The sequence below is a fragment of the Pelmatolapia mariae genome, linkage group LG3_W (assembly GCF_036321145.2).
Source record: "Pelmatolapia mariae isolate MD_Pm_ZW linkage group LG3_W, Pm_UMD_F_2, whole genome shotgun sequence".
Taxonomy (NCBI): Eukaryota; Metazoa; Chordata; class Actinopteri; order Cichliformes; family Cichlidae; genus Pelmatolapia; species Pelmatolapia mariae.
This window is the reverse complement of record NC_086229.1, coordinates 84,881,516-84,902,293: the sequence shown is the minus strand read 5'-3', so window position 1 is coordinate 84,902,293 and position 20,778 is coordinate 84,881,516. Positions and strand designations below refer to the sequence as shown.

Here is a 20,778-nt window from a genome sequence, read left to right as displayed (position 1 = left end):
TTGTATTAACATTGCCAGTAGTGAAAACACTACTGGCAAAGAATCAAAATACAGTTAATAAGATAACAATTTTATATATATATACAGTCAGGTCCATAAATATTGGGACATCGACACAATTCTAACATTTTTGGCTCCATACACCACCACAATGGATTCCAAATGAAACGAACAAGACATGCTTTAACTGCAGAGTGTCAGCTTTTATTTCAGGGTATTTACATCCAAATCAGGTGAACGGTGTAGGAATTACAACAGTTTGCAAATGTGCCTCCCACTTCTTGAGGGACCAAAAGTAATGGGACAGAATAAGAACCATAAATCAAACATTCATTTTTTAATACTTGGTTGCAAATCCTTTACAGTCAATCACAGCCTGAAGTCTGGAACACATAGACATCACCAGACGCCGGGTTTCATCCCTGGTGATGCTCTGCCAGGCCTCTACTGCAACAGTCTTCAGTTCCTGCTTGTTCTTGGGGTATTTTCCCTTCAGTTTTGTCTTCAGCAAGTGAAATACATGCTCAATCGGATTCAGGTCAGGTGATTGACTTGGCCATTGCAAAACAGTCCACTTCTTTCCCTTCAAAAACTCTTTGGTTGCTTTTGCAGTATGCTTTGGGTCGTTGTCCACCTGCACTGTGAAGCGCCGTCCAATGAGTTTTGAAGCATTTGTCTGAATATGAGCAGATAATATTGCCCGAAACACTTCAGAATTCATTGTGCTGCTTTTGTCAGCAGTCACATCATCAATAAATACAAGAGAACCAGTTCCACTGGCAGCCATACATGCCCACGCCATGACACTTCCACCACAATGCTTCACTGATGAGGTGGTATGCTTAGGATCATGAGCAGTTCCTTTCCTTCTCCATACTCTTCTCTTCCCATCACTCTGGTACAAGTTGATGTTGGTCTCATCTGTCCATAGGATGTTGTTCCAGAACTGCGACGGCTTTTTCAGATGTCGTTTGGCAAACTCTAATCTGGCCTGCCTGTTTTTGGGGCTCACCAAAGGTTTACATCTTGTGGTGAACCCTCTGTATTCACACTGGTGGAGTCTTCTCTTGATTGTTGACTCTGACGCACATACACCTGCCTCCTAGAGAGTGTTCTTGATCTGGCCAACTGTTGTGAAGGGTGTTTTCTTCACCAGGGAAAGGATTCTTTGGTCATCCACCACAGTTGTGTCCCGTGGTCTTCCTAGTCTTTTGGTGTTGCTGAGCTCACCAGTGCGTTCCTTCTTTTTGGGAATGTTCTAAACAGTTGTTTTGGCCACGCCTGATGTTTTTGCAATCTCTCTGATGGGTTTGTTTTGTTTTTTCAGCCTAATGATGGCTTGCTTCACTGGTAGTGACAGCTCTTTGGATCTCATCCTGGCAGTTGACAGCAACAGGTTCAAAAAGCAAACAGCACACTTGAAATGAACTCTGGACCTTTTATTTGTTCATTGTAATTGGGGTAATGAGGAAATAACACACACCTGGCCATGGAACAGCTGAGAAGCCAATTGTCCCATTACTTTTGGTCCCTTAAGAAGTGGGAGGCACATATACAAACTGTCATAATTCCTATACTGTTCACCTGATTTGGATGTAAATACCCTCAAATAAAAGCTGGCAGTCTGCAGTTAAAGCATGTCTTGTTCGTTTCATTTGGAATCCATTGTGGTTGTGTATAGAGCCAAAAATGTTAGAATTGTGTCGATGTCCCAATATTTATGGACCTGACTGTATATATATATATATATATATATATATATATATATAGATGTACATATATACATATATATATATATATATATATATATATATATATATATATATATATATGTATGTATGTATGTATGTATATATATATATATGTATGTATATATATATATGTATATATATGTATATATATATATATATATATATATATATATATATATATATATATATATATATATATATATATATATATACATCATGCCAATGTTGTCAATACACAACATTTATTCATTTGCGTTACCCGGTCTCCTTCTCCTAGAGGAGTATTTTAAATTTTCAGATACCCTTCAGTTTGGTGAAATTTAGTACTTTTGGTTAAGGTAAGAATGGACTTGGCCAGAATGTTTGTCTGCTTTCTGTCCCTGACATTTAGGTGATATTCTGCCAATACATAATCTGTTTATGGTCTGCTTTGGTGCTTGCGTTCTTCTTTCCAGTGTTTTAAAAAGGTCCCTTTGCAATGGGGCATTATATGATTCAATCTGATCAGTGTTTGCAAAGCAGTGCTGTTGTGAGACTGGTCAGGGAGTTAGAGAGAGGGCAGTTAGTGTCAGCAACAATTTATATAGGGGAGAGCTGGGAGGTTGTGTCTTGGAGGCTGGATTTAAGGTGATTAAAATTTAAAATTGAGTTTCAGTGGGTCCCCTACCTACGGGCAGCAGGGTGTTGTGGTAGTTAGCACTGTCGCCTCACAGCAACAATGTCCTGGGTACAAATCCACCACCTGGCTGGGGCCTTTCTGTGTGGAGTTTGCATATTCTCTGCGTGGGTTCTCTCCTGGTACTCTGGCTTCCTCCCACAGTCCAAAGACATGAATTTAGTGTGGTTAGGTTAATTGGTGAGTCTTTGGTTGGTTATCTGTCTTTCTGTAATAACCCTATGACAGACTGGCAACCCTCTCAATTAATTAGCTAAGCAGAAGAAAATAGATGGATATGTATCTAGTGCTGCTCAACAGGCATTTGTTGGTGTTTGCCTGTGTGCATGTAAAAATGTGCAGAATTGTGCATGCAGACATGACTGAATGGACCCCATACTTCACCAACATACAATGCAAAGGGCAGAATGAAACTATCAAATATTTTAATCCGGATTTTACTTGGAACTTAGAAGCCTTTCAGCTGTTGAGCTAAGATCAATTTTTCTCTTAATTACACAATCTAAAGTCATTCAAAAACATGGTTTTTGGACTTGCTATCACACATATTGGGAAACGTCTCTCTTGATTAGTCCTGAAACAAACTGATGATGTGTGCAGAGTGTACTATGCCTCTTACCCTGAGCCCGGTTCTGCTGGAGGTTTCTTCCTGTTAAAAGGGAGTTTTTTCCGTCTCTCCGTGCTTGCACAACTGAATTACCCTATCAAAGCTGAGACAGGCTGCAGATAGTTTCACTGACACTGATGTTTTGATCATTTAAAACGACAACGGCGATTAAATCACAAGTCGTTTTCATTTGTTAGAAACTGTTAGAAATTTGACTCTTTACACTTATACTGGGCAGATTATTCCATTTCGGAATTGAATCAAATAAGACCTGATTATCTTAAACAAACAAAAAAGAAAGAAACACTTCAGTAAGAACTGGTCTATTAAAATGACAGAGATGTGATTGGGATAATAATCTCACAAGATAAACTTTGGTATATCAAGCAGATTGACTTTATTTGTAACTTCCAACTTCCATTGTAATTAATCATCATTAATCATCACCGGGATCGCATCAGTTAACAGTGTTATTGCCGCCGTCTCTATTACCTTCACAGTCACCATCCGCTCAAATAAGGAAATTACATTATCTTAAACAGGCCAGTGACAAACGCTTTAATCTGCTGTGATATTGACAATCTCATTATCAGTTACATAGTAAGTAGCTTAAATACTGAGGACATTTTGCTCGACGGTGCTTGAACAGAAAGCCCGGTCTCGGCTTCACACATCACTGTGTAAGACAATAATGCGCTGTATGTGACATTATTGTTTCAAACCCATAGAGGCTGCATGTACATTACAACTACACTGTGGTGACAATCCGTTTGTTTGACATTCGATCACACGCAATCCAGCAGCATGAAATATTCAGCAGGAAAGGAAATGTGAACTGAAATGTGAAGTTAGCGCCGAGACAGCGAGAGAGCTTGCGAACAGGGCAGCGGGAAAGTTTCGCATGGCGACAAAGCGGACTAAATAACGTCAGGCGACACAGTCGACGTTTACTGCGTCTTTAACCCGTATTAACACATTTTTAAACGCAGCCTGACTATAATGTGACCTCACTCATACAATTAGCCTTTAACCAGACACTGTGTATCTGCAGGATAATTATATATTGCTTTAAACTTCAGAGGAGGTTTTACCGACACGTAAATACAGCGAGACGACAGTGATGTGATTATATGCGTTTGAGCTTTTAAACACGACCACCATTTTTGTGCTATTAATTATCGCCTTTCGTGTCGGAGCAGCAGACAGACTGCCTTAAGGTGGTGACGCGTTGTTGCATCAGCAACACACAGCTGCTCTTTATTGCAGTGCAAAAACAAAGGGCACTGATACTGTATCACCGCGGACACAGGGCTCGTTAGACGTATGCTTTTTCGCATTCCCAAAAGAGCGTGAACAGAACATTGCTGTTGTAATTGCTGTTATCAGGGAGACCTAATGCAACTCACGCTGATGTGTGTGAGGTCAAAGGTCAAAATGCTTGTTAGTATGTATAAATATTACAATTATTGTCTGTATACGCAGCAATTTCAGCTGCATTTCGACAGTCCAACATGTACAGAGTCAAAGAAATCCATTTGTGACACCTGGTCACACTTTTGTATTTGTTTAGCCAGCAAGGTATTTATGAAAATGAAGGCTCATCATGCAGCTGGAATCCACGTGACTTCAAGTCAAACCATTTCTAGACTTTTTTTAAAATTGTTTTTTTACAGTGTTTGACAAACTTGGTATGACTACTCGACTCACCCCATGACCACGAGAAAAACAGTAACAGTATTGACAACAATACATCGGTCATAATTGCTAGAGCATTTTATAAGATATTCAAGTGGTGACGTTGGTGAAACGATGGAAAATGAGAGCAGGATTTTGTGTCCGAGTGAAGAAAGAAAAGCGTGTATGAGAAAGGAAACCGTCGTGCATTCGACCGCTCTAGGAGGAGGAGTGTTGAACACAGTCCAACGTCCTCCGTGTCGCTTTGTGTCGTGCAGCGCAAAACGGCCAGACGATGAGTTGTTTGTGTAGGTGAAATGGAAGCTAAGTCACAAAATGTAAAAATGTCTTTGTCTAATAGTGTCGTCATTTTGATGACTGTAGCGCCCACTGCTTGTGGTTATACGTTCAGAAAGCTGCTTAGCAACACATACAAGTCCAGCCAGAAGCAGGGGCATGAGCAATACTGCTCGGCAACACATTCAGTCACAGTTAAAGGAAAAGAATAAAATCAGCAGAGGCTGAGATGATTAAAGCACAATCAGATCAGACACAAGCGATGTCAACCAGTGATGTCACAGCATGTGCTTTAAAAATAAATAAATCAATTTAAAAAAAGAAAATCTGCAGCTAAACAAATCACCTGGTTTCACATCACCAGCTGGTGTGTACAGATGCTTAAGTCTCAAACCCACAAAGCATGGGACAGCAGCTGTTTTCTACACTGAGTCGCTGTTGGTGGTTTATCCCCATTAACCTTCATATATATAAGGCTCTGCTGCCATCTGGTGGACGAAAGTCACGTGCCAGGTTCAATCAGGCAAACCACCAAGTATTAAAAACATTCTAGGTGGATTTACATGTGAACAGCACCTCAGCTATGAAACAATTAACAAACATCTGTAAGAAACAAAAATGTGCATGTTGATGATGAAGTTTAGTCGCTTCATGTAAATGTTTGCTTCTGCCCCACAGTCCACGAGCACAGATCACACTGTTGCACATTGTGTGGATCTGGTGAAGCCACCTGTGTGAGCTGTTAATGTGCATGTATATAAGCGCAGGCATTCTCTGTAAGTTTTCTCTTTTTTTTTCTTTTTTTTGCTTTGGCATGTTAATGGATTTATGAAGAAAAGCTTTTGTTGTCCCAGGAACGCAGCAATTAACTGAAATCCTGAGCAGAAAACGTTGGCAACACAAAGGCAGCGTAGCAGGAAAGTTCCATGCTTTCAGTGTGTGTGTACGTGCGCGCATGTTTGTGTTTGGAGACTGCATGTGTGCGGTGATTATGGGTTTCGGGATGAATGCCACTCTAGTCTAAAACAAGCTGTTGTAATGGCAGCTTTACTGCTGTGACTAAACATGCAAGCGCGAGTGTGAGTGTGTGTGTGTTTGTGTAAGACATCATGGGCACAAAGATCTCTTGGCACACCTGAAGTGGCTGACACACTTTTGACACACTCAGAGATACTAAAACATGATATAAATATCCAGTAACAACAAGTATTAGTGTAATACACTTATTTAAGATGAACAAATGAGCAAATAAGACTTGTAAGCAAGTATAACTGCATCCAAACCACAACTTGAGGCTCATCAACCCAAGCTCACTGGGCCAGGAGCATTGTCAGTTTTACAAAAATAACAATAATAATAATAAAAACCAGCAAAGATAAGTGTAAGCTTACAAAAGCATCTGGATCACTTAAACAACCTGAAAAAACGTCTACAAATGTAGATGATATAAAAGTAGCAAATCACTGACTGAACTGACAGATTCAGATTTTCAGTTAGAGCTCGTTACTTTTCACCGCGAAGATCAAAAACACATACTGAACAGTAGCCACGTTATTACAGTTAAACAAAATAACAGGGTCCGAGAATTAGTGAGAACAATGCGATTATGCAAATAAATGAACACAGAAGTGTGTTCGGTGCTTTTTCCAGTGCTTCTTTTTGTTTAGGGACATTAATGGAGTCAGTTTTATCCACAGGTCAAGAGACTGAGATAATGACTGATTATGTAAAAATAATTGTCATTTTAATCTCACATTTTCAGCATTTTTCCACTTCTTGGCTCCTCGCCAGTTTTTCTCCCCCCCCCCCCATTATTTTGTCCGTTAGCTTCCTTGCGCCGATTCCCTCCCAAAAGCTACACAAGATCCAGTGTGTGTGAATGTGTGTCAGAGTGTGCGCGCATGTATGTGTCCCCTACGCCAAACCAGGTCAGCAGTCATGCTCCACTTTCTCTCTCCAGAAAGAGAAAGTTGCAATGAGAGAACTTTTCCCCGTTGTCTCTGCTCGATCCACATCCGTGTCTGCGTGTGGTAAACGTGTCCGTTTACTGCCATCGCTCGCAAAGTTGATCCAGCATTGTTTCTGCCTCGTGGCTCTTTACTTGGCTCTTTCCGTGTGCTTTTCATTCCCTTGTGAACAGGAAGCAGAGAGAGAGAACAAGGGAGAAGCTTCCGACATCAGATAGTGGCTGGAGTGACCTCTGAAGGGCGCTATGAAGGAAAGGTCAACAAATGTTCATCGAACTACTTGAGCGTGTTTAGTGTGCTTTGGAAAGTATCAGCATCAAAGCGCTGAAGGTCTCACTGTCTGTGCCGATTGCCTCTCCTGGGCTGAGACGTGACAACTCAGGAAGTAGGACACAGCTATCCATGCCCTTGTCTACATACGTCTAAAATATCTGAATCGGTGCAGATTGTTCATCGATCGCTACTTTTTGGCACTGCGTTTTGCAACGATAGCCATATTTGCTACACAGCTATTAGTAGCTAACATGCATCTCTATGCCAGCAAACGTTTACACATTTTATGCTGAGGCGATGTTTTTCAGAGAGCACTGTTTCTTATTTGCAGATGATTCTCAGAGAGTAGGAGGTAGCAGAGTTAGGGCCACAGTTCTTTCACAGGGCTGATAATGACAGATCGTTAGTGGGAGTTAACCTCATACTGTATTTCCTCATTCGCAATTTTGTTGTCTGTGCGATAAAAAAGGAAGCAATTAAAACTCTGATTGCTGCTTACTGTAAGTGTTACTTCCCATGCAGTCCAATCTTATGGACATAAATGAGATAAAGAGGTTATTTTCCATGCCTAACCACATGTAGTACTACATAGTATATTGATATGGAGGAGGGTTTTGGGGTTATTGCGTTTTCTTCGTAGCATACAGGCCTATCTTTGGGAACAAATGTGTTAAACTATAGCACAACTACACTGGCATCACTGGGGAAATTTAAAGCTCATGTGAGAATCAAACCTGCTGTGGCAAACCTTTCAGCTCTTACTTTTTCTGTAAAGTCACTTTTTTCCCCTTTCAAATGCACAGGCATAAAGGTCACAATAACGTTACACGAGTGGGGGAAAAATCCAGTTTATAAAATATGGTCACTGAGAGGAAACCTCAGCCTCGGGGAGATGTGATATGTGAAAATGCGATCTCATCGCCTACAGGAGCAAGAAGGGTGTCATATATCAACCGCTTCAAAAAAAATAAAAGGAGGAGCAGAAGGATGGAGTGGGGTGAGAGGATGGGGGAGTTCACTGTGTTAATGCAACGTTTGCTTCTTCCAAATATATGATGCCCCTCACTAGTTTTTTAACAATAGAAAGAAGATGTGATAAAATGGACAGAGGGGAGAAGACGGGCAGGGCAGCGCTGAGAAGTAGAGGAAGCAACTGCTCTACTTTTATGGAGTTTTTTTTTTCTATCAGCTCTATAACAGTAATGGATAGAGTGGTGGGGAAGCTAATGGTGAAATAAGACATAATACAGCATGACGAGACGGGGAGGAAATCAATGCTTCTCCTCTTTTATTGTTACTGCCTTCTGTTAGAGGTGCCGTGTGAGGTCATAATGGTGAATCCGACTGAATTTTCTCACGAGGACCTGTTCGAATGATATTTGGATTTCCTGATTAGATTCAAGGTCAGGATTGTTGTTCAGAGGTTGTTGTGTCTGCGATCAGTCCTACATCTTTTACCCCCTCCTCCTTTTGTGATTATCTTTTGGATAATTTATTTTCTAGCTTTTAAGAATCTGTCAAATAGAAAAATGAGATTTAGGGTAATCTGGTCTGTGTCCATTTTGGATTCTTCTTAGCCTGCATGTCCTGCTCCCTTCTCTTGCATGCTGATGTCTTTTGCTCTACTTTACTACGCTGTATTTTACATGATCTATTTATTCCCTCATCTGAATTATTTAGAACCTCTTATCAATTCCCACTTTTGATTCTTTAATTTGGCCCGATTCTCAGTTCCTCTCTCTATATATTATTCTTTAAATCCCCTTTTGTAGTCTTTCATTTGTGTTAAAGAAAGATTAGACAACAACAAACTCCACTACCTCTCAGCTGGTTTGGTGTCTCTCCACTGCCTCTCCAAGCTGCTATCTTTAGACTTGTTACCCCTCCCACTCCTGCTCCTGCTCCGATATATCTGAAGATAGACATTCCTAACTTTGCAGTCTTCCAAATTATCCAATCCGTCACCATAACATCTAAAATTGCAAAGATTTTCTTGCCCTCGCTCATTTTCTTAGGCTCTATCTCATCTCGCTGCTGCACTCTCTATCAGCTCTCTTTCTTCTGATCTAGTGGGTTTACTGACTTTTTACAGTATGCACTGTATTTGTCATATCTCCTCCATTTGCTTTCCCAGTTCCTCTGACAGTATCTTCTCTTTTCCCTACATCTCTCCTATTTTGTCTTTCTTACCTCTCTCACTTTGTTCTGTCTGAATCCTTTCTTCTCTCTATGCATCCTTCCTCTCTTCTTTCATCTCCCTCAGCCTGTGCCTGTACATTCTCGCTCTCAGTGTTTTTATTTTTCTCTTCATCACATGTCGTCTCCGGCATGGCAGCTCTCCTCGCCGTGTATAATGAGGACGGGGAAGAAGAACGCATCCTGATAGGATGGAGGCCGATCCCTCTCACCCTCTCTCGCCTCTCCTCCCCCTGCGTTGTCTTGCTCTGCCTCCTCATCCCTCTCTCTCCTTCCTCTTCCTCTATCTTCCCTCCTCCTCTGCTCCTGCTCTTCTTCCTCGTCATCGTCACCTTCCCCTTCAAGCACTCCTCTGGTCTCCTCGTTGTTCTGTCTTGAACCTAACCCAAGGAATCCTCCACCACCTCCACCCCCTCCGCCACTTACCCCTCCTCCTCCTCCTCCATCTTCCCTACTTCCTCCCAGCCCACCCCCCATGCTTCTTGAATGAAACAGGCTGTTCTGGCGCCCGCCTCCAAGTCTCCCGAGAGAGAACCCGCTCCGACTGAGCACCAGTCTCCCTCCCATACCCCCACCTCCTTGCCCTGCTGCCCTGATCCCTGCCACTGTAGCGTTCAGGAGGGCGGTGGTTCCCATTGAAGCCCTTAGCCTGGACGGAAGACTGGCACTCGATGTGGTCCGCCGGCATCGGGGGCAGCTCTGAAGGAGGTAAGCCGAGTTGAACACCACAGGCAAAGCCAGAGGAGGGGGGTTGGTCCCCTGGCTGGGAGTGATGCCTGGAGGCCCAGAGATAGGTGTGGAGGCTGTAGGGTTTGTCCCCCCACTCGCGTCTAAGTCCATAAGGAGGGCTTCAGAGTAGCTCGGGACCATCTGTTGGTTACAGCGAATGTGCCACTCCAATTCTGTCATGTCCACCGTGTTGACACGAGAGATGGCTCTGTAGCTTGTCCCATTCAGACCAATGCCAATCGAAATTCCTCCTGGGTGGATTCCATTCTCAGTCCCTCCTTCAACCCCGTCCCCTCTTCCACCTCCACCTGGCCCTCCTCCGCCGACTCCCCCAACGGTATCCTCGTCCTCCCCGAACAGCTTCTCCACATGGTAGTGGACATACGCTGTGCGGTATTCCGACACAACTCGCAGCGGCCACGACAGGAGGAAAGCTGAAGCCAGCCAGAACACCTTGTGCCTGGAGAACCACGGCTGGTGAGCCGGATCGGAGAATGCTAGGATGTGTTCGCGGAAATCCACGTTTTTAAGGTGCATTCCCTCCCTGGCCTCCATGTAGTCATCAAGCCCCTCGTTCTCCCCAAAGAAGCGTGCTCGCTTGCAATTACAGAGAAAAAAATCAAAAAGTAAAACACTGTATAAGATTTAATGCTAAATTATTACCAATATTTGAGAAATTTACTGATTCAAATGCTTCATATTTTTGATTTAAAATGAAAATGGACATTTGTTTAAGCTTAAAAAAAATAAAAAAAATAAAGAACAAAATGAATCGCATTCATTGGTCCCTCACATCTTACCTGGGTGAGGTAGGCAGCTTCAGCACGTGCACTTGAAAAGCTAAAGAACACAAAAATGAGTCACTATCTATTTCACCTTAAAAAGAAGGTAAACCTTTTAACGATCAAAGTCATACAGGTTTAAATTTGATGTCTCGCTGATACCTGAAACACTTTGTGAAACGCAGGCGAACAGCAGGGTGTTGCTGCAGGTCCAACAGCTCCTTTGACACGTCTTTGACACCATAGCGGGCGTAGTCAAACTCAGAACTTGAGGCATGAGTGTTCACCCGCTCATGGTAGACCTGAAGAAGAAAAAAGCAGGGCACGGACAAAGAGGTCGAATAATGATGAAGAAAAAAGGAGAGGAGGAAGGAAGGCAGGATCTGTGATACTAGAGGGACATTTTTATTTTCAAACTATGTTCCAGCGTGAATAAAACTCAGCTGTATGGAATGTTTTGCCTTCTGCACACAGCTGTTTGCCACAGCTCAACAACATTCACTATAACAAAAGCAGTCAGGATAACAGAAAGGGTGAAACATGAGTGTGTGGAACCGGAAAAGTGTCCTCACCTGTGTGGTCGTGTATGCATCTCCATTGCGGTATCTTGTCACCTGTCTGGTCCTCCTCACGTAGTGATAGCTGATGGCCTTCCACCAAATACAGGGTGTGGCCTGCTGAAGTCTCTGCACACGCTCATATACTTCCTGTGTAACATGTCAAAATGTTGTATACTTTCTACAACCAACTTGCTGCCTAATGTGTTAAAAACGAGATAACATTTCCTAAAACGTGCAATCACAGCAGAAGCAGAAACAGTTGTCTTAATGTCTGCATACAGTTTAAAGCTGTGCAGGCTGGTGATTATTGTGGGATTATTTTTGTCCTTCTATCGTTTCCTTCTTAGTAGAGACAGATAAACAGCTGTACGTTTGGAGACAGACACAGGACAGGCCAGAACAGACCAAAAAACAACAAAACCCTCGGTCAGCTCATTTCCACATGTGGGGAAGGAAGCTGTATAATGACGTTCTCTCCTCAAGAAATATTACAAATCTAAATAAACTGCATTAAACCCAGGCTTCCTTGAAGTGAGGATTTTCTTTTTTTAATCATTATTTTTACTGGTTTAACCATTTTAAGGACACAAAAAACAATCACTAAGTGAACAGATTTGTTTTTTAATAACAGGTCTTTCTAGATTTCTCTTCCAGCGTCTTTCTGCTTCATGCTGGAATCACCTCACTCAAGCCGATTACACCCACCTTCAAAATACAGGCTATAACTTTGACACATACCTGGAATTCAGCATGAGCCAACATGGCCGTCTTGGAGAAGCAGTGCCAACACTCCACCAGGTAAACGACATACAGCATGGCCAGGAAGGCCAGTGGGATGTACACATAACCACTAGAACACGGACTTTCCCATTGCTGGATGTAATAGGCCGCCGAGGTGCCATCAGCAGATACGGAGGAGGAGCCCAGAACGGGTACGCGACAGAGAGCGCACCAGGCCAGCGTGGCAAAACAGCCGTACATGAGGAGGGTCAGGAGGAGGCACTTCCAGTGGGACTCCCGACAAAGGGAAGAGGCCAGAGACTGTTGGACTGGCCGCTGCTGTGGAGGCACAGAGAGGAAAAAAACAGCTGAGCCACAAGACTAAGTACACACATTGACAGCCACGAGAGTGATAAATAACACAACATGCCTCTAAATATGCCTCATTAATAAAGCCAGACAGGTGACAATCATTGCTGCTGAACACAAAATGTTTGTAAAGGAAGCAACACAGGTTTTCTGTACCTGCTGAGGTTTTAATAACCATATTCTTCCTGTTTGGTAAACAGTGTCACATTACAGAGAAAGTGTGTAAGCTGAGGTCTTGACCAAAGGAATGCATTACGCTGCCTCATTCCCATCACAGGATAAGTGCTGCATATTAGGAACACACACACACACACACACACACTGCTTATGCCACTCTCTAAGTGCACACAGCCTGACTTGCACTGTGGAGACATCATATTACAGCGCACTCAAACACACACATATACGTACGTACACACATTTGAGATATACAGACATAGATGGTCTAATGCGCCTCATTCTTTTCAGTCTTGCTATCTCTATCCATACTCACGCCAGCATGCACGTTTCTCAGCACTGTAATGCAGCCAGCGGAGAGTATGTGAATAATTTAGATGAGAACGATGCTTCTAGACGGTTCTCTAGCCAACTGACTCCGCTCCAACATCAGGAGCATATCAGCATTGCTGCAATTTGTGTGTGTGTGTGAATGAAGGACAGAAAGATAGACCTCTTGTGCCAAAAGGAAAAAAAACAAACAAACATGTTTATTATGCATGTATGTGTGCATACCTCATAAAAATGTGATGAGAAAGGAACACATTTAACACACACCTGAACTGTTTCATGTGACAAAGGGTGCTTATTTGTGTCTGCGTTGATGTCTCCCCTGTGGTGAAGACGACAAGGCAAAAGAGCAACAAAGCAGATGACGAAAAGAAGAAAAAAAAGATGGGATGACACCATTGTCCTTTCCTCCTCTCAGTCAAGTCTGCTAGTCCTGTCAGCACATCACGCCCTCCATTTGTCTCACACACTGGCCCCTCTCCTCCCTCCTTCTACAGTATATCACTCACACACACTCTCATATCCTTCACTTTCTCCCTGCGCACCACAACAGAGCCTCAATTTGCTATTTGCTATATTTGCTAGCAGATCTTGGTGGATGCACTGCACACAAACACGCACAAATGTGCACCCATGATTTCAGAGGACATTTGTGCGTCTTGCCTGAAACATATACCAATGTTACTGCAAATCTTACCTTATCCTCAGCTGATAATATGTCTTGACCTTAACCTTTAATGATTTACTTTTTGGCTCTATACGTGACTGTGCAAACAGACTCAGGCTCACATTAACAGTACACACACACATACAGAGACTTTCATTTTTCACTACTGTACGTCAAGGGCGAGCAGTGAAAGGCAGAGAGAAGAGCATCTACACTCCATCAGTCTGTCATCACGCTGCAAAAGCTCCCAAAAAGCATCCAAGTGCAGGCCTTAAGATCCTAAAAATAGGTTTGCTGCCTTTAAGAAAATGAAAATGATCCGTGGTACCAACTTCATATCATATTTAATGCTTCTCGTATTCACATTTTCTTTCATTTGTCTATTCTTATGCAATCTCTTTTTCCTCCTCCTTCCCCAAATCTTCTCCCCCAGCTCCTAAGCATTTTGTACCCACCAATCACAACTTCTACCTCGCCTCACTCTGTCCTCGCCTGCCAACCCCACCCTCCATGTCTCCTCTGTTACATCCTCTTTCAAAGTCTGTCTCTAAGTGGATTGATTGGGCTAAGAGTGTAGCGTAGGGGGAGGGGATGAGGAGTGTGAGGGGAGACAGAGAAACGGTCATGAACTTTTCATGAATGCAAGCATGAAAGGAAGCTAAATAAGAAGAGGAGGATGAGGAGAGAGGGAGAGAAGCTAAAGAGCCAGCAGCAGTGACAGACTGCACCTCTCTCCAGGGAACTCCACTGCCAAAATCCATCCTTTTCCACCTTCTCCCTCCCTCTTGTGCCCTTATTTTGTCCTTCTGGCACCAAACCTCTTTTGTCGTTTACCTATTACCCAAAAGAAAAAGAAAATACTCCAGCAGTGCCAAAAAAAATGTGTCAAGCATTTTCAACAAGAATCTGCAGCCGTGATGCCAGTGTGGGTACAATCAGCCCCAAGACAGGAGTCAGATTATTCCTGTAAGCACTCATGCCAGTCAGCTTTTGTCAGTATGAGCCATTCTCTTTCCCACAGGTGAAGACACCCGAGTGCCAGAGCTTTAGCACGACTTAGTGAGCATAGTCAAATAAACCAGTGCCGTAAGTCACCACACACATTCCAATGAAAGATGAAACATCAGATCACTCTGTCAACCACCAACTCTGCATGACGCCAGCTATTTACAGTAATGGGAATTATACACCATATATGGGACTGAGAGGCCATTTTAATTATTACACAGCCACTAATGGAGGGTCAAATTCCAAATCCAGCAACAATGCACACAAGTAGTTGTCTTCAGAAAACTGAAAGTCTTTGATGGAGTAGAAGTAACTTCAAAGGAGGAAAAGCTCCTAATAACACCTCCTTAGTAATTATTATTCTTAGAGATAACGGCTCTACCAGGATGTTTGAGCCTACAACAATAAAAAAAAAACAGCGTGTGCAACTATGTGGACCAGAAAATATTTTTAGGTGAGGCAAAGGATTGCTGAAAGAACTGATTTAGAAAAAACAAACAAAGATTTTGTACTACAAAAATAGCAAAAAAGAAAACTTTACTGAAAAAAACCAAAAAGCTTTTATACTAAAAAACAGTAATACTAGCAAGGGATTTGGAAGGCTATTGTCAATATCCAGCCCAATTCATGAATAATTATCAGCAGCAGAAACCAGGCGTGTTGCATTTGTGTGTCCTTAATTATTGTCGACTTATTATTCTCGATAACCATGTGAGAGCTTAAAACGACAGCTTGACAACTTAGGTGAGATTTACAGCATGAACGGGAGCCACAGCTCAGTGTCCTCTGAAAGCATGCAGATTCAGGCATAGACTGTAGGTAAAAGATGGTCTGAGATTGCAGGTCTAAAAGCTGAAGCAAAATTAAGTATTTTGGTCTAAATAACCCAAAATGTGATGTCCACATATGTGGGCGCCAGGTCCTGGGAGGTTAAAGAGTTCAAGTCAGAAAGCTGTTATACACCTTTTCGCAGTCACAGCTACGGAAAGGTACGTCCAACATTTATACTGCATTTGTTTGCAAAAAGACCTCAAGTTGTCCAGAAGTCTGTGGAGAACGAACATTGATCTATGACATCAGTAAATGCTTTCTTTGCTACTGAATGAACACAATCAGATGTTGTATTCACTGCAGAGTAAGGTTAACTATGTGAAATAGACTCCACTAACTTTTAGCAACGCTGATCTTTTATATATCATCTTCAGAGGAATGTTTTTTGTTTGTTTACTTAACACTGATCTGTGAAGCATTCAGGCATAAAAAGGCACCTAACTCAAGAGATGAACCAGTGTTGTGTCTACACTAAAACAAACAACAGTATTGAACAGTATCTGAAATTAATGTTAAGAAACAAGAGAAAAAGTCCAGCAAAGACCTGACACAGGACCTGAGAGAGACTGAACCTTCAGTTGATCCATCTGCTGTACACTGAAGCCTCATCAGAAACAGTCTCAGTGGACCGGTGGTTGTCAGGAAGTCATTCTTAATGAAGGGAAATGGAGCAGAGGCTGAGGTATACCAAATTACACAAGAAATGGACTGGAAATCTGTGTCAACAGGACGTATGGAGTGATGAATCCAAATGTGAAGATGTTGGTTCAAATAGTTTTCACGTATGTATGGATGGAGAAGGTCAGAGGAGTTACACTGTGGGCGTCTACAGCCATTTGTAAAACACAGTTTGGCTCTGTCATGGTTTGGAGCTGCTTTCAGCCACTGGTGTTGGAGATCTTGTCAAAATTGATGAAATTATGAATGCAGAAAAGTGCCAACAGATTTTCATCTTAGACCCTTGTCTAAGAGAGTCATTGTGTTGACCCCGCTAAAATATTTACTTTCAAGCTTGTTCAAATTGTACAAATCTGCTTTCCCTTACATACTGCAAGAAATGAGGGGTGACTCAAGACTTTTGCCCACCACCTACCTCCTGAAGGACTGACCAACAATCACCACTGTTGTCTATAAAAACAACTCTGGCTATGTCGTGATCCTGTGTCTGTTAAAGCTGCCTCTGTAGGCTGCAACAGATCAAAGAGAAATCTCAGTTTCCTTGACACCATTATGCAAAGAAATCTATATAGCCCAGTCTGGAGGGTGTCATCTTTCCTATTTCATACTGAAAGTCTGAACTGCTCTCCTTAGAAGCTCTTTTGAAGAGGGCGAGTGGCTCTGACACGACATATTCTGTTGCATTAATGACATCGTTTCAGGGTTAAATATGCATAAAACACACTACTTGACAAAGTTTTGCTGGGCTCAAAGTGCAGACACTTTGACACAATCTACATTCGAGAAGCATCCCGAGCACCCACAATGACTACAGATGGTTGTTTTTTTTTTATATCTTGGACCAGCTTGATCTGTGAACAAGATTTTAAAGAACTAATTTTAAACATCCTGAGCAAACATCCGATACATCCTGCTTCTACTAACTGAAACACTCACAGGCCTTTCCCGTTAACCGTATTTGTGCGCTTCGCACGAAAGGATCGTACAACCCTCTCTCCGTATTAAGGTGTCTAATAGAAAACGTGCGCTGCTCTCCCGTCCTTCCGTGCTTCAGCTCATACTGATTCAGCTGGTTAGGTGTGACTGGAGCAGCTATAATTAGCAATCCTAGCGTGTGGGTGGCAAATGAAGTGAGGGAGCGAAGAAAGGAAAATGTGCTGCTGATGCTTACAGTGCTCTGCTAAAAATTATGTCATTTCAACACAACTGGAGTGAGTCATTTGGAGATGTCAGGTTTCCATACTAACTGTTCGGTGGCAGCAAACAAATTATTACCACTTGATGTGGCAGCAGTGTGTCATCATACACTCATAACGCTATCATCATTATTGCTCTGTGTTGGAGTGTGCTCAGTGGAGACTACAGACCAAACAATGACATCTCCTATTTATAAATAAATATCAGTGATGGCAGAGGTTGGCCTATACGTGAGCCTGAATCCATGTAGATCCGAATGGTGGATGCTAAAAGTTTTCACAGAAACCTCTCAGTATAATAGTCTAGCCTCCATCTGTATGTAGAAGGTTATTGCTTGCTAATATATAACTGTTATCGTAGCCCATGACAACAACAGTATCAACAAGATACTATCACAGGCATGAAGAAATAAAAAAAAAATCATGTTTAATATCAAACATAATAACTGAATACAAACATTCAAAGAAAGAATTGAGAGCATTGCTTGTGTGTTAATTTTAGAAAAAGCTATTCTTGTTTATCTCTCAGCGAGTTGTAACGTTTCTCTTTGTCGAGTCAGGTTTTGTGGCTGTTGACACATTTCGTTTCTATTCTTGTTAAGTTTACACGCTTTTTTCAGCTCCTCTGTCTCTTTTCACATGACAGTTTTTCCTCCCCCTCCTGATGATGAGAAGTCTCATGTGGTGGAATGTAGTTTTCATGATTTGTGAGTGAAACTTAGAAGGAAATTAGAAACGCCTGCTTTGATGTGACAAACCTTCCCGCTAATGGAAATATGGCACGAGTGTTTCTATGTATGAAGAAGTATGAGCTGCAATTTTAAATCTTAATCATTCAATTCTGCTTCATTTGTAGCAATGCCTGCATAAGAGTGCATATACATGTATGCATACCCATGTGGGGCAAAGTGAATGCAATTGAGGGAAATATGAGTGTGGAAACGCTTGAGTGGGAGAGTCGAGTACGATGGGGGATAGGAGGACGAGGCTGTAAACTCCACTGGGCAAAAAAACAGGAAGGAAACCAGGAGGGGAAGATGAAAAGAGTAATAGAGGCAGAGAAGAGATGCAGGTTGAAATCATTGCATTACACTGCACTGTCTGCACTGCAGGAACAGATACAGACAGATGACTGTAAGTGAAAGGCATCTTTTAACAGGCGTTCCTAGTCCACACATTACATCCATTGGTTTATAAATTATCACTTCTCAGGTGCCAAATGCTTAATTTATCTCTTATTTTCAGTTTTATTAGTCCTTATTTGCAAGTATTATGTATTTCAAAGTATTTGGACAATTAATACACTTACTCTGCTTCCCACCCAGCCAAGGTATTTAAAGCCCAATAAAACCAAAGTAGTCTTTTAATGGAATACTCAGTTGACAGATGAATGATGTGCCTCTCATTTTCTCTTCAGTTAATCTGTCACAGCAATATTTATTTGAATGTTTCCAGATATGTAATTCAAATAAGCAAAAAAGGGCTTTTATTTAATGGACAACTAACATAATAGTAGCAGCCTTATAGCATTGTTTTAGTAGTCTATGTCAAGCTAGTAAACTTGTCATAAACTCCACTGGTAAATTAGATTATTAATATTATTATATATACGTTTTAAATGTACTACAACACATGCCCAATGTGCTGTTTCACAGTGGGTACAGACAGTCATGCAGCATGCTCAGATGTATGTATGATAACTTCTTCCTGCCAACTGACTTACATAATGTCATGTATTGTACCCTTCTGTATTTCTAAAGCATTTCTTTTTCATGATAAAGTGCGTTTAAGTGGATGATGCCGATTGTTCTAAGTCTGGTAATATAGTAATCACAGAGTGATTCAAGGCAAGATGTAAACACAAACCTTTGAGCCCTGTTTGAGGACTATCAGCAGCAGGAGGCAGGCTTCAGTAGTTAGGGATGTGTGTAATAAGGACAAGGATATCTGCTAATGAGGTTGGTGTGTGTTTGTAAAATTAGCTGAAAATCAGTAGAAAACACACTGCTGAGTAGGTACACTGTAACATATTGTAACTCCCGGGGTGAAAATCCTGACATACTGCTAGGATTTTCCGTGATTTCACATTACGTGTCCTTGTGTAATTCTGACTGAAAGGTGGGTGTGTGGCTAAACTGTGATGTCACCCTCTCTTGCATCTCTGTGGTGACAGCTGGCAGGTAGACGTGGTCTACTATACAGAAAAGACCATCCATCCCAAGAGTAACACATCACGCAGCCCTGTCAGACATATCGCATCAACACTAAGCCCCCTACCACCCCTATCTGTTTACTAAAGCCACAGCCTGATCTCCATTCACACTAAACCAAGCTCCTCCGTGTCCTTGCGTGAGGCATCACGGAGGGAACAACGGCAAAGACATGCTTTGTCAATGAAACAGCACACTGATAAGCGTATAAATGCATGTACTATACATGGAGACGGCAGGCTGTTTGGGAAGCAATGACACAGAAATTGTGTCATTGATAGTTCTTCAATGAGCGAAAATACATTCACCTTTAGGTAAACTGGACCCTTGTTTGAAATGTAAACCCCAAGGAGACAGGAAAAAAACAGAAAATGTCCTTACCTGCTCTCTTCCCGACCCTTCCTCCAAAATGGGCTCTTCCGCGGCGGCCGTCTCCTCCTCCGTCTGCATTTTCTTTCCTGCCACTCCTTCCCTTCCTCAGAACGGGGCACAGGCAGCTCCCACCCCGGTAACCTCCGAAGGCAGGGACCTCCCCGGCGGAGCAGGGAGCTCGGTCACCCCATCCGCCGCAAGTCGGTATACAATTTCAGGATGGCGGGGCCTGCGGCAAATAGGCATCATCTACTCCTGGTTTATAGGTAGCCCCTGCCTGCCGTCCGCATCCTCTTGAGCTGACCCCGCTTACTGCTTTGGTTCCACCTGCTCCATCCTCCGGCTCCGCGCTTACAGAAAGACGGCACGAAGCAGCCAAAGTCAAAGCCCCGTCACCCTCCGTAACAACCGTCTCCGCTGACGCCACCTCCAGTGATGCTCGAGCTACACAAGCGTGTGTATGTGCACGTGGGAGCGCGTGACCGACAGCGCAGGAGGGTGGGGGGCAACCGGAGTCAAGGATTTCTCCAGCTGCACCCCACCGATTGTTAGATTTTTTGCGCAAAGGTGGAGAAGAGAAACGGGCAGCATCGAAGTACGGCAATCAAAACACGAATGTCCGTCTCCGTTTAACTTTATTCGGTCGTGTTTGCACCTTGCTCTGGGTCCCCATTGACGTCATATACCAACAACCCCCGCCCCATCTAT

The 20,778-nt window shown here is 42.6% G+C and overlaps 1 protein-coding gene across 2 annotated transcripts; it reads right to left on the bottom strand.

Moving 5' to 3' along the window:
* Positions 1 to 3,423: 3,423 nt before the first annotated feature.
* Positions 3,424 to 20,623, bottom strand: LOC134624933 (transmembrane protein 151A). 2 transcript variants are annotated; one of them, XM_063470140.1, is made up of 6 exons: positions 20,080 to 20,623; positions 12,251 to 12,571; positions 11,525 to 11,659; positions 11,115 to 11,254; positions 10,971 to 11,010; positions 3,424 to 10,767 (listed from the first exon to the last, which is right to left on the bottom strand). In XM_063470140.1, the coding sequence occupies exons 1-6, from the start codon at positions 20,146 to 20,148 to the stop codon at positions 9,556 to 9,558; spliced, it is 1,917 nt and encodes a 638-aa protein (XP_063326210.1). In that variant the 5' UTR covers positions 20,149 to 20,623; the 3' UTR covers positions 3,424 to 9,555. The 2 variants fall into 2 exon arrangements, with proteins under 2 accessions (XP_063326210.1, XP_063326211.1); XM_063470141.1 differs by having other exon boundaries at positions 12,251 to 12,568.
* Positions 20,624 to 20,778: the final 155 nt, after the last annotated feature.

Coding starts and splice junctions, on each gene's coding strand:
- LOC134624933 (XM_063470140.1), bottom strand. CDS start 20,148: ATGCAGACGGAGGAGGAGACGGCCGCCGCGGAAGAGCCCATTTTGGAG. Junction 12,572..20,079: donor AAGGGTCGGGAAGAGAGCAG/GTAAGGACATTT, acceptor GTGCCTCCACAG/CAGCGGCCAGTCCAACAGTC. Junction 11,011..11,114: donor CGTTTCACAAAGTGTTTCAG/GTATCAGCGAGA, acceptor TGTGTTCTTTAG/CTTTTCAAGTGCACGTGCTG.